The 13,083-nt window shown below is 33.8% G+C and overlaps 1 protein-coding gene across 1 annotated transcript in view; it reads right to left on the reverse strand.

The window, feature by feature from the left end:
• The window catches only part of MS3_00010736 (uncharacterized protein), a 52,295-nt gene extending 39,514 nt beyond the window's left edge, over positions 1-12,781 (reverse strand). The window contains exons 1-9 of the mRNA XM_051219131.1: positions 12,716-12,781; positions 12,443-12,676; positions 12,162-12,403; positions 10,365-10,438; positions 8,363-8,438; positions 5,934-6,128; positions 4,828-4,966; positions 2,192-2,250; positions 200-373 (exon numbers count right to left, since the gene is read on the reverse strand). Coding sequence (XP_051067379.1) covers positions 200-373; positions 2,192-2,250; positions 4,828-4,966; positions 5,934-6,128; positions 8,363-8,438; positions 10,365-10,438; positions 12,162-12,284 — 840 coding nt within the window. The 5' untranslated portion in view covers positions 12,285-12,403; positions 12,443-12,676; positions 12,716-12,781. The remainder of the gene's footprint in view (positions 1-199; positions 374-2,191; positions 2,251-4,827; positions 4,967-5,933; positions 6,129-8,362; positions 8,439-10,364; positions 10,439-12,161; positions 12,404-12,442; positions 12,677-12,715) is intronic.
• Between the last annotated feature and the right edge of the window lie 302 nt (positions 12,782-13,083).

Consider the following 13,083-nt stretch of genomic DNA (forward strand, 5'->3'; position numbering starts at 1 on the left):
TAACAATTGGAAGATACAAGTTAAACAACACCAAGTGAATATCATTTACAATCAGTTGAAATTTAGTAATATAAATTGAAAAGGTAAAAGACCATGTAGAAACATTAACCCTTTGATGTTTTGCGAAAAAAATGAAAAAAATTACAATTAACCCTTTCTCCCCCTCCCCAACAACAACATAATTTGAAAAATATCTTACCTTAAAATTGATACATGATAAACAATTATTTTGACAAATAATTAAATGATTTGTAATAATCAGTAAATAATGACAATGAATTTGTTGTAATAATTTTGCACATATTCTATAATGCATATCTTTCATATCATCAGAAGAGGATTCATATATTAAGATTTTCTCTGAAAGTTGAATCTAGATTTTTTTTAAAACAAAAAGAATATGGATGATAATTAGCTAATTTATTCATATGAATATAAGTTGTAGCCTCTAAATACCTTGGTACGGCCGAGAGTGGGGAGAATCAGCTCTCCCTCCCACGGCCTTCTCGCGACGGGGATGTTGGTTACGAAATTGAGAGGAAGAAAAGTGATTATCTGGATCTTTAACCGGATTAGTTGTGGATACGGAGAATCCACCTAAGGCAGTGGGAAAACCCTGATTCTAAACCAATGGTGCACATGATCTCCAAGATCCTGAGGGAACAAATGGCTCATGAACCAATTATTGGTCACCGGCTACTAGAGGACTACATCGCCTTATGCTGCTCCACTTCCCTGTGGATCGAAACTTTAAGTCAAAGGCTCTGGGCGTGGCACCCTAAGAAAACCACATGCTTCGGTCTGGGCACTCGGACAGTATCTCAGCCCTCAAAAAAATCAAATCATCAGTGTGGTGCATATCTGTTTGGTGCCTCCTTGTGCCAATGCTGGTGTGTTTAAATAAATAGTGTGATTAAATCTCTACAAACAAGAATTTGACTTATTTACTGTAGATTTATATCAGTATGGGGATTTGTGAAAATTATAGTATTTTCACAGATGAATTCATGAGTCGATCTAAGCTATACCACCATTGCAAACCTGAAAGCACTGGACAGCCGTTTCGTCCTAGTATGGAACTCCTCGGTAGTGCGCGACCACGGCCCTACACGCGGGACTCGAACTCAGGACTTTCGGTCCCGCGCGCGAACACAGCCTTTAGGTCACTGATCCGGCATCCAACGGTTTTAATGTCTAACTTCAGTCGATCCATGATCTTGAGCAACCTTTCACTTATAATCTGAGGTGGATAATTGTCTCTACTTCAAACATTGGATGAAGGGTTGCGCAAGACCATGGATCCATTGGAGTATGTTCATATATTTTATTAAACATGGCAGAATTCTGTAAAAATGGAGAGATTATTCTGAACAGACAAACTGTAGATTTAAATGTAAACAATAAAGAAATACTTTGAAATCAATATTAGGATATCATGAACGAGTAGTCAATAAAGAATTCTCTTCATTTTTATTGTGAAGTAACCAGTTAAATATCTATTATAGTAAGTACACTGGTTTACACAGATAAAATAATATTCAATCAATTCCTATCTTGTTCTTTGATTTTCAAATGAATAATTTGTTTCAGTTTTTCTCAGATATTTGGAGATGGTTCGTAGAATACCCTAACACTAAGTTTCTTCCTATTTGTCATTAGTCAGCAAAGATTATATTTTATGAGAGAACGGATACTTCCTGCAGAATTCAAATTTAAATTTCCCAGCTTATAACTTTACCAGTGAGACATTTGGGCAGTAAATGAAGTTTTGTGGGACTAAGATATTTAAAAATTGATGATCACTGAGTGGTAACTAACATCATATTTGTCTAGCCCTTCAGTACTTATCATATCCTAATGGTAAAGTTCTAAAACTCAATACAATCACATATTATTTTCGGATTGCTGCCATGATAGTTAAAATATGAGAACCATACACTGAATACTTCATTTGCAAATGTCCTTATTTGTCCCTCAAATTCTGTATGGTTCTTCCAATTCACAATTCTTTCTATTTCCCTTTCTATTCTCTTCAACTCAATCTTCTTAGCCTTCTGCTGCTGGGTTTTTCACTTCCGATCGGCGTTACATAATACTTATATAGACAGATATAAGTAGTATACTAGATAAAAATACATGAAAATGACAATAATTATTATTACAACAAGAAAAACAAAGTTAACCGACTTACCGCCAATAAATTTTTAAATAATGATATTTTCTTCACATAATCTCGGCATTTAATACGTGCTAAATATGAAAATTAAAAAAATAATCGAATCTAATAGGAATAACAAATATAGCTTTAATAGTTGAGATAATGAGTCAATTGGAACTAGACCACCATATAAAACCCAAAAGCACTAAAAGACCGTTTCGTCCCTTTGTGGAACTCCTCAGCATTGCGAATCCATGGTCTCGCCCCACTTGACTTGAACACAGGACCCATCGGTCTCGTGCGCGAACGCCTAGCCTCTAGACCACTGATCCGGCATCCAACAGTGTTAATGTCTAACTTCAACCAATCCACGAAATTGAGCCATACTTCCACGATTTCCTTCGACGTTAGAAGGGCTTATTTTATCGTTTTAAAATTGGATGTTTCTAATTCTGGAGGACCGAGTAGCAAAAACATATCCTTCTGAAATTTCTTAATCAATTAACATTAGAAAAGGGGATGAACTAATTACCAAATTTGTTGATGGTTCTAGATTCAGTCATAAATGAAATTGAATGTTCTCATTGTGATAAACAACATCTCGATGTTCTATATATTTTACAATTATCCCTTCATAGATGATATAATCAATTCATGATGAAAACTAGACGAGAGTATAATCTATGGACGAACCAATCACGTATAAGATAACAGGTTTCAGGTTTTGGAGTGAAATCCACTCATCCATTTGGTTAAATAGAGTTTTGACACCATAGCTGATATCAGTTCGTGATGAAAACCCGAAATCTAATTTCTAAACTTAATTATCAACTGTAAATCGTAATTCTAATTCCTCACATTAGTTTATAACCCTCATTTGGTCCTGGTAATTAGGTGGACACACTCAAGGTCATTTCGGCGTCGCTCAAAGGTCGTCCATAAATTATAGTTTCGCTGAAAACTATTTTGTTATTTGACAAAAGGAATTGAAAGGTTACAATAGTATAAGGATTTGATATAATAATAATAAGTTCAGAAGTGGATTACGATTTAAATTTCATTTTAAAGCCTAAACATGACCAAAAGACTGAAATGCTCTTTGAAAACTGCTACTTAAAACCAGTTGTAAGTAATAATAAAAAAATTTAAAGATCTTCATAGAATATTCAAATACAACATTTGAAAAGATAGTTACTTTTAATAACTTCGTCAACATGCTCTACAATTATAAATTCATGAATATTGTGTTATGATGACCATTTTAGGCGTATACAAATAAACAAATTAAACTCATCCAAAAAACTAAACTACTCCTTTTAAAAGAGCTATATTAAACCTTCCTGCTTGTCATGATCCACGATTGTGTCCTTCAATACTTGAACTATATGATAGACCTGTACCTTTTACCCATTCTTCTTTTATACTTATCACTATCATCTCATTCTTTTTACATTCCTCTTTCTTAATTCGTATGAAATTTTCATCCCATTTACTGGATGATTATTGAAATCATGAATCGATCAAACTTAAACCACCATGGAAAAACTGGGACCACTGAACAGCTGTTTCGTACTAGTGTGGGACTACTACTTAGTGAGCATACACAAATCAACATCCAGAAATTGAGCCCACTGCCTTCGGTCTCGCACCCAAAAGCCTGACCACTAGATTACTGGGCTGGTATCCAACGATGTTAATGCCTAACTTTAATCAGTTCATCATATTGCGCGAAAATCTTCCATTGCCTTTGGTGGGTAACTGTCTCACACTTGATACGGTTTGACTCTACTGGTTACGGATGATCATTACTATCATTATCACTACTGTTACTAACAATGCTATCATTTCAGTTATTCAAACAACATTTTCTTGCGACGCATTTTATTCACAATTTATTTTGTTATGTTGATTGTAACTCCACACCGTTTTTCTGCCACTTTTCTTAGGTGACCTTTGAAATTTACAAACGCCATATTCTAAACTTTAGCTAATGCAGAAATTTACAATTCTAACAAATAAAGTGAAGCAACTCCTGGAGTTCAGATGAGAAGCCATGACCAATAGAATTCAACTATTTCGGATGTGAAACAGTTATTCATCGCACACAAAGAATAGAGGTTGCTCAGTATTATAAATAGATTGATGATAGACATATACACCATAGGATGCCGGCTCATAAATCTAGTGGTCAAGCCTTTGAGCAAGAGACCGAGGGTCGTGGGCTTGATTTCTGGATGTGGGGTTGAGGCAGTGCATTGTTGGGGAGTCCCATACAACAAAGAAACAGCTGTCCAATGATCTCAGTCTTTCCATGATAGTCTAACTCAGATCAGCTGGTGATTTAAACTATTAAAAAAATAAAAAAATGTTAACATTACTTCTTCGTATACGTTTTATTTTAGCCACTGTCATGTAATAATTATTGATTTCTAACTGTAGAGCCTGATGACTGAATTATTGGAGGAGATGTTTCACTCAAACATTATTTATTATCTAAAGGTCAGTCCTGTATGTTTGCATCCAATGGGTTCGAGTTTTACAGGGAGCGTCAGAATAGTGAACTGACACGTCTCGAGTTACTTGAAGTCCATTATCTAAGTTAAACTATAAACGTATGATCACTTGCGTATAAAAGTTATCAGGTTAACAAAGCAATATCATTTACTAACCTTTTTGTTCAGTTATTAAATGTTGAACAACTACATCCGTTAACGATTCACGATATGCATAACGATCTTTATAAAAGGTATATACAGGATCTAATAGAAGTTGTACAGTTTCCAATGTTCCATCTTGACAGCCAACAACCTAAACCAATATATAGGAATTTTGTGTTAGTGTAGAAATGCGTAGGTTATCGACTTTCACTGAGATACCGAATCGATCAAAATTAGACAACTATTGAAAACATGGAAGCACTAGACCGCTGTTTCATCCTACTAAGGGTTAGATTTGTGCACTACTGTAGGCTGGCCTCAGTGTTTTGGAAGTTAGGCGTCCGCAAGAGTAGCCACAGATCCTGAGTTGCGGGGTCTTGGATGAGAATTGGTCGAGAGTCCCATACCAAGATGAAAAAGCCGTCCAGTGACTCCAGATTTTCAATTATTCTTGACTTCAGAGAAAATGCACGTATTTCGAAAAGACATGTGAAATAAAAAATTATAACACAACCACCAAGATATCTAAATCTTTGGATATTGGATCTAGACAATTTTACTTTTTATTAATCAGCAAGAACTATTCTAAGTATAAGGGGTTTTGTGGAGATTGTAGAATTTCCTTTGTTTAGACCATGAACTGATCCTAACTAGACCACTATTGACAACCTAGAAGCATTAGGCTACCGTCTCGTCCCAGTAAGGAAAACTTCAGAAGTAAGCATCCACGACACCGCATTGGAGAGACAAAACCAGGGCCCTTGACCTTCAGATCACTGAGCCTGTATCCAACTGTGTACATGTCTGACTTCAATCAATTCACAATATTGCGTAACTTTCATTTGTTGCCTGCAGTGTATAACGGTCTGAAACCCAACATAGATGAACTCTACTGGTTACGATCTCCCACTAGAATTATATATATATATATATATATATATATATATATATACTTAGTACATTACTTTCTAATAAATCTTTAATTCTGATTTCGGTTATTCAATTGGGATCTTAGTAAACACTATACAACAATAATGAAAGTATATTAATTCAATGAATCAGCTCGAAAAGAGGTTAATCAACAGGTATAATCATATAAAGAAAAGATAATTACTTACGATTTGATTATATCCGTTACGTGTACAACAACACCATATCCATGATTGTTGTTTATTAATACATGCCAAACGTACACCTTCATTATTATATAACTGGCACATTTTATTAGATCCACAAATTGCCAATGATTCATATTTATTACCAAACCATGTTATATTGCATGGATCATATCCTAATATATAGTCTTTTCCAGTCTATAATATATTTGTATAGATGATAGAAAAACAACATAAATAATAACGGTTTATGGCGAGACTATAATTTGTGGACGAACCAGTCAGGTAAAAGATTACAGGTCTCACTCATCCATTTGGCTAAATAGAGTTTTGTCACCATAGCTGATGTCAGTTCGTGATGAAGACATAATCTAATTTCTAACCTTAATTATCAACTGTAATTCATAATTCTTATCCCTCACACAAGTTTATAACCTTGATTTGGTCCTGGTTATTAGGTGGACGCTCTCAAGGTCAGTCTGGCGTCGCTCAAAGGTCGTCAATAAATTATAGTCTCACCACATTGTGATATAATTTGATGTTAATTCTGAAAAAATTCAAGATATATTTGAGAAATATTTGGTAGTATCTAAGTTTATGGACTCCAGATTTAACTATACGAATGAGATTTTAACAAAAAGTATCGACTTTGAAATTTTTCTAATCGAAATTATGTAGTTCTCAACATGTTCTCTATTAAAATTATTTGTACAGTTATCTTATCCGGTCCTAAAGCAAATGTTCCATCTTACATCATTCACTGTTTAACATGGATGATATGAAAAATCATTAGTCTGTTATGAATGCATTTCTGTCAACATAACTGATTGTTTTCATATCGAAATAACTCACTTCTGAACCCATCATAACATCAGTTTATCATATAACCGTTGATCTTTACAGCCATCTTCGTAAACAAATTCTCTAAACTTTTCTCAATGTGATTCATATAACTATTCGATGGATCGGTATCAAAAAGATAACTAATCAAAATCAGACACCATTATGGATCTGTTTTGATCAAATTTAGAACAATTTGACAGTTTTCACCTACGAATTTGCATTAGATTAACAACAGGATCTTTAAGTCACATAACAAACAAAAAAATCTTTACAGTTGGATTATTATAAAGAAATAGTGGGAACTTTCGATTGCTCAACTAAGTTTGAATTTCATAATTAGAAAACTATTCAAAACCATGAAGCACTGAACAGTGGTTTCTTCCTAATACAGAACTTCTTATCAGTGCATACCACTTGACCACACCAGAGGTTGAACAAAGGACCTTCAGATCTCATGGAGGACATTGAAAATTTAGACCATTGGGTTGACGTCGCGGGACTGTTCAGTGTTGAGTAGTCCTATAATATGATGAAACAGCCGTCCATTGCCTTCTGCCTAAATAAAACCAGTCCATGATGCAAGCTAAAAAATTTGACAATCTATACAACCTTTCTTATAAATAAACTTGACTTTCTAATCTTAAACCAATGAGAACATTTTAATTGTCTGAATTCTTATAAAACTTTGTTCGAAAACAACAGGAGTTAAATAATTAGTTGGTCAGTTTCGCCTTTACGACTAAACGAACCCTATTATAACAATTTCAAAATTTCATGCTTAAAACTTATTTCGAACTCGTAACCTATGAATATTTAAGATAACGATGATAGCTTAAAGATAGAACAGTCCATTCCACAGAAGTGATCCTTAAGTTGCCAATATTCTACCATCTGACTTCCAAGAAATGGTTGTTTTCCATATTCAGATATAACAAAGAAGAACTTCATATACGGGTTGGTCATTTCAAATTATCACTCTTCGTAACAAAGTAAAAAAAACGGGAAATAGTACAAGAAATTTAACCACATCAAACAAGAACTGTATGTTTAATATCTGTTGAACTTCTATCACATGTCAGGAAGATTATTCTTCAGCATAGCTAGATAAATTGTGACTACGAACTTGTATCAGATCCCATGCTGTTCACCTCTGGGGGAATGCGTAAACCTAGAAATCACGTTAATTGGTACTTATTAGTAAGGGATTGTTACATCATTGAAAGAATTAGTAGGTCCTAAAACTCTATACGCCTTGCTGATGAGCACCGGCTAGAACGAAACCGAAATCCAAGCCCTTCTGTAAAGTACCTCCAATTAAAAACACTACTGACTTATAAATTTTATTATTGATGGGTTTGTAATATTTTGATAAAGTTTCGTTCTCTGAGCTGGATGGTTTGGTCGTGAAGCTTTTTTCATTCTTCTGAACGACATCATTAGCACAAACTTCAGGTAGAAGACTTCTGCTTGTAATAATAAGATACTTTATGGTGATGGTTTTCTTCGAGAAAGTTAAACTCCTAATATTTTTATTACCACAATAAGTAACACAATACGATAGATGTCTGTGGTAGAAAATATTTTCTTACTTGTCTTCCACATAATTGATAAAACGATAACTTTTGATTCCAGTCAACAACTGCTAATATTTCACCGTGATCATTTCTAAAACGTATAAAACAAAAGAAGGGATTAAACAATAAACTAAATGAGCTAGATTACTGAAAACAGTCTAAGTTGACTGATAGATGAATTATGCTATGCCTAATCACTGCTTACCTAAATCAAGAATGCTAAACAGGATAAATGTCAATCGTAAAAACAGTTCAGCATAACCAGATGAAGATATGATACATATTTATTGTATCACTATTTCTATGAAAGTCTTAAACTGTTAGTCTTTTTAGCTCGATACTACAGTATTTTAAGTCATAGATAGTTAGTGTGTTCAAAACCGATTGGAAAATAGATCTGTTATATCGATATTTCACTAACCATTGAAAAGTAATACATTGACTGAAGACAAAAATTAAACTGAAACATACGACTAAAGTCATAAATAGATGATAGATTTCAATGTTTCAATTATCCTGAATGTTAAGTTTGTTCACATGTCCTTATCTTCCCCTATATCTAACCATATTTTGTGTATTACTCTATACTACTAACTAGTCTTCAGTAACTAGTTTATCCTTAATAACCTTTGAGCAAGAATTGTGTATAGTGTATTCGTTGTCCTGAGTATTCTTAAGTATTTACATAAACTAGTAACATTCACCGGATCCTTTTGCTTTGATTACATTGTCTCAACACTTGTAACAGTTACCTTCGATTTTTGTACATTCCTTGAATGTTTGTTTAGACTCAATAGCTTCCATATTTTTTTACGCTTAGTCATCATTAACTTTAGATACGGCTACCAGTTGTCATTTACGCTGTCGTATGTTTTAACGAATGAAGAATTTAAAGTGAGGAATATTTCATTCCCGAGGATATTTCCCGAAACCTTACTACCGTATTTATATGTGGGTTTTTTTACATGTAGTCGTCTATAGAAAAATACAGTGGTCCCATAAAATTATCAAAGGTGGCTAAACTTATTCAAGTGCAGGTCAATCAAAATGACGTGTTTTTCCCTATACAGCTTCAGAAAATGATGTTGCCGAAAATAAAATTTTCTTCACCTAAACGTTTTCATTCTTTTTAATGAGTTAATCGACTTCTTTCGCTATAATGGATCTTTATGGACTTACTGCGGGAAGCATTTTCCCTCACATATACACTGGCGTGTTAACCATCAGAGATAACTAAATAGTTAAGGTCTGCAACTAACTCACATATGTCTTATAATAATGGAACCGTTTTTCAGATTAAGCTTTTTTTAATTAAATTTTTAAGCGCATATGGGTCATGCAGCCGGACGCTATGGCAAATTTAACACATCAATGCTAATCAACATAATATCCAGAAGTACTGACATGAATATTGATTTCTGTCTACATATCCAATAGTAAAACATGTGACTTAATTGTGAGGATGACAATATATGTTTATTCTGGTTTGTTTAAAAACAGATAAACAGTGGCTTCGAATAAAAATGGATATGGGTGTATACATTGGTAGTTGGTTTCGGCGACAAGATAATGAGTTAAACGTTTGAAAAACAGTTGAAAACACTGCTAAATGTTTCAAAATACATTGATCTCCATTCAAAATAATTTTCATCAAATGTAAGTTTACTAAACAACGATTATTTCTTTAACAGTGAGTAATAATAGAAAAGGGTGTAATAAAAAGATGATAAGAGAATGAATCGTCGATTACGCAATGCAAAATCTTAAATCGACCACGGTTACCCTTTATATTAGTCAGTGAGAGCATCTGTAGCAAAAGAAACTGTCCGGATAAAAATTTGGGAGAATAACTTACAATGGACAATTAAATTATGGTTATCAACATTAGACAGCAAAAAGTGTATAAAATAAGAGGAGAATATTGATCTAAGACATTTCAATCTCGTCATTAACCAAAAGTTATTAAAATATATATATATATATATATATATATATATATATATATATATCAGTTTACTTTGATGGATTCCATTTAACGTGCCATATAATTGGATTGCCTGTGCGTTCAATTTTCACTACTTCCTCAGTTTCCTAGAACAAATATATAAAGCATTCAAATATTGTCCACGTAAATAATTATTTAAATGAAATGAACTGTAATCTAACTTACTGAAGGATAACTGCTTCAAGCGCCATATATATAGGCCTCAATTATTAAGATTAGACTTTACAAAACAAGCGTAAACAATAATATGCAAGCCTGTGTAAAACTTTATCACGACAAAACTGTGCTATACTTTTGAGGCATTAGTTAGCGTGCAAAACCCCTTAAGTTCTCGGCGCATGTATCAATATAGAATTAGAAACTAGTGTTCGCGATCAGGAATAAGAGCGATGATTAGGTTGTCATAATGATACGAAATCAGCTGTAATGTAATGGTGCCAGACTTTATATCTAATAATGCATTTACCCCCGCTGTTTACTGGCTGGTTAAACGGGGAAAGATCCCAAAGCTGTTGGGCAGTACAAACCAACTTTGTCTTTATCACTTTTCGAAACTTTAAAAATGTATTTCCACTTAGTATTACTGTGAAATGATACTGCTTTATGTTTTAGCAAACGCTTTATTTATATTCTTAATGCAATATCTTCATATGTGTTCACCATATTTGTTATCTTTAAACGCTGGTCCATTCACAGAAACTACAGTGCATTTTAAACAGATCTTGGAACGTCCTTATCATATAATATATTCAATGCTCTGATTAGTGTTATCCCCTTATAATTCATTAGTAGATAAGAGTTTTTACATAATTACACACCAATGTGCTAAAACATTACGGGTATTTTTGACATAAATATAAATCCCAATAATAACAAAAATAGTTAAAATGTTTTAAAAATCTTTAGCATAATAACCTCAGTGATCAACCTGCCTATACCTTTATTACACTGTTACTAAATCACTTTGTGATACCTGAAAAACTGCTATTAAAGTAAAAAGTCATAAAAACCGACGTCAGCCATGTCCTAAAAAGTCAATTTTTCTAATTGCATGGAAATGTATATCAGTTATGCAACGTCATTGTTAGTGGATTTATGATCATCAGGTCAAAACATGGTGTACATATAAAAATTTCAAAATCTGTACGGTGTGGATCACGGCCTATAGCACGAGTTCAGAGTTAATGGTAGAAATCCATCTACCATGGATACTTAGTGCTTACCTTATCGTAACAAATTAAACAAATATAAATATTATGAATCGTCTAGGTGTGATTAATTGAATATAAAAGATAGAATGCTTTTCTTTCAAAAACAAGCTTCCTTAGTGAGTTTAACACTAAACTTGTTAATATTATTCCCAAACCTATATCAAAATTTTCCAAAATATCCATGGAAACTAGTAATTTTTGTGGTTGATGCAGTGTTCTGACTACATAGATATGTAAGTACACAAACAGGTAACCAAGCCACTAAAACACTTTACAAGAAGAAGAAGTGATATCGACATTGATATTAAGTCTTTGAAGTACTAACACCGTCAAAGATTACCATAATTTTTCTAAAGACACTGGGAGAGTATATTGTTTGTTGATCAATAATCACTAGTGCAAAGGTATTACCAGTTTTGTAATCCGCCTAAATGGACTCAGTTTTTAGGAGGTAATTTAATTCATCGTCTAACGACCGTAGTAAATAATCAGTGGAAATCAATTTTTGACACATCAGTATGCACAGACGTTTGATATGTTTCAATCAAAAAGACACACACAAAGTTTGTAAAATGTAGGTGTATCAAAACGTAATTACCTTATTACGAATGCTAATAACACCGTTATAAAGACCAATAGCTAAAAGCTGTCCATCAGACTTCCAACTACAACACGTAGGACGAGCCAATATCTTAGTTTTAACGACCGACTTTTGATCCATAGTCCAGAAACCTAGTATGTTAAATAATACATATGGACTAACCGAAATCTGTACTCCCAGTGCTAGCTAGAAGCACAGTAACAGGGTTGAATTCCAAACACTGAATTGATTCATTGTGCCTGATAATATATCAATATCAATATGAAACGAGCACTTACACATATTTCAGCAAGCCTTCTAACGTAGACGACTTCCAGATGATTACATACTTGTCGGATGACCCGCTTGCAAATATACTGGAATCATGAGCATATGCAACGCAGTAAACTGTATCCTTGTGACCTTTCAGGTTCTTAATCAGACTGCCGTTATCGGCCCTGTATACCCATACTAAGTTCCCGGAAGCTACAATAAGTTGCGATCCATCTGGACTATAGCACAGATCCCATATACTGCAAGAAAACTGAGTAATATTTCTGGAACAATTATACCAGTTGGCAACACCATCCTTTCCTTTGACCTTGAAGGACCAAACTTGCGCGGTATCCATACCATCTGTTTACATTCATATGTAGGTCAAGAGTTTCACCTTTAGAAATAGGTAGTTTAAACAACTCATTTGTCCATGAAGAGGTTTGTCACAAATAATTAATTTTTGTCAAGCTGTGTTAAAAAACAGAAATTTCTTCATCACCTGATTGATTGAAAAGCACGAGCGGAAGAGAAGGCGAGTCAGCTGAATCACCACTCCACTTATTCCCGATTGAGATTAGTGTAAAAAGACCTATTAATAAGTAGATGACTAAAAAGACCACTGCGTAGAACCAACCGTGAAAAATATAATTATGTCCAGCTAAGC

This window comes from Schistosoma haematobium, chromosome 2, assembly GCF_000699445.3.
Source record: "Schistosoma haematobium chromosome 2, whole genome shotgun sequence".
NCBI classification, from domain to species: domain Eukaryota; kingdom Metazoa; phylum Platyhelminthes; class Trematoda; order Strigeidida; family Schistosomatidae; genus Schistosoma; species Schistosoma haematobium.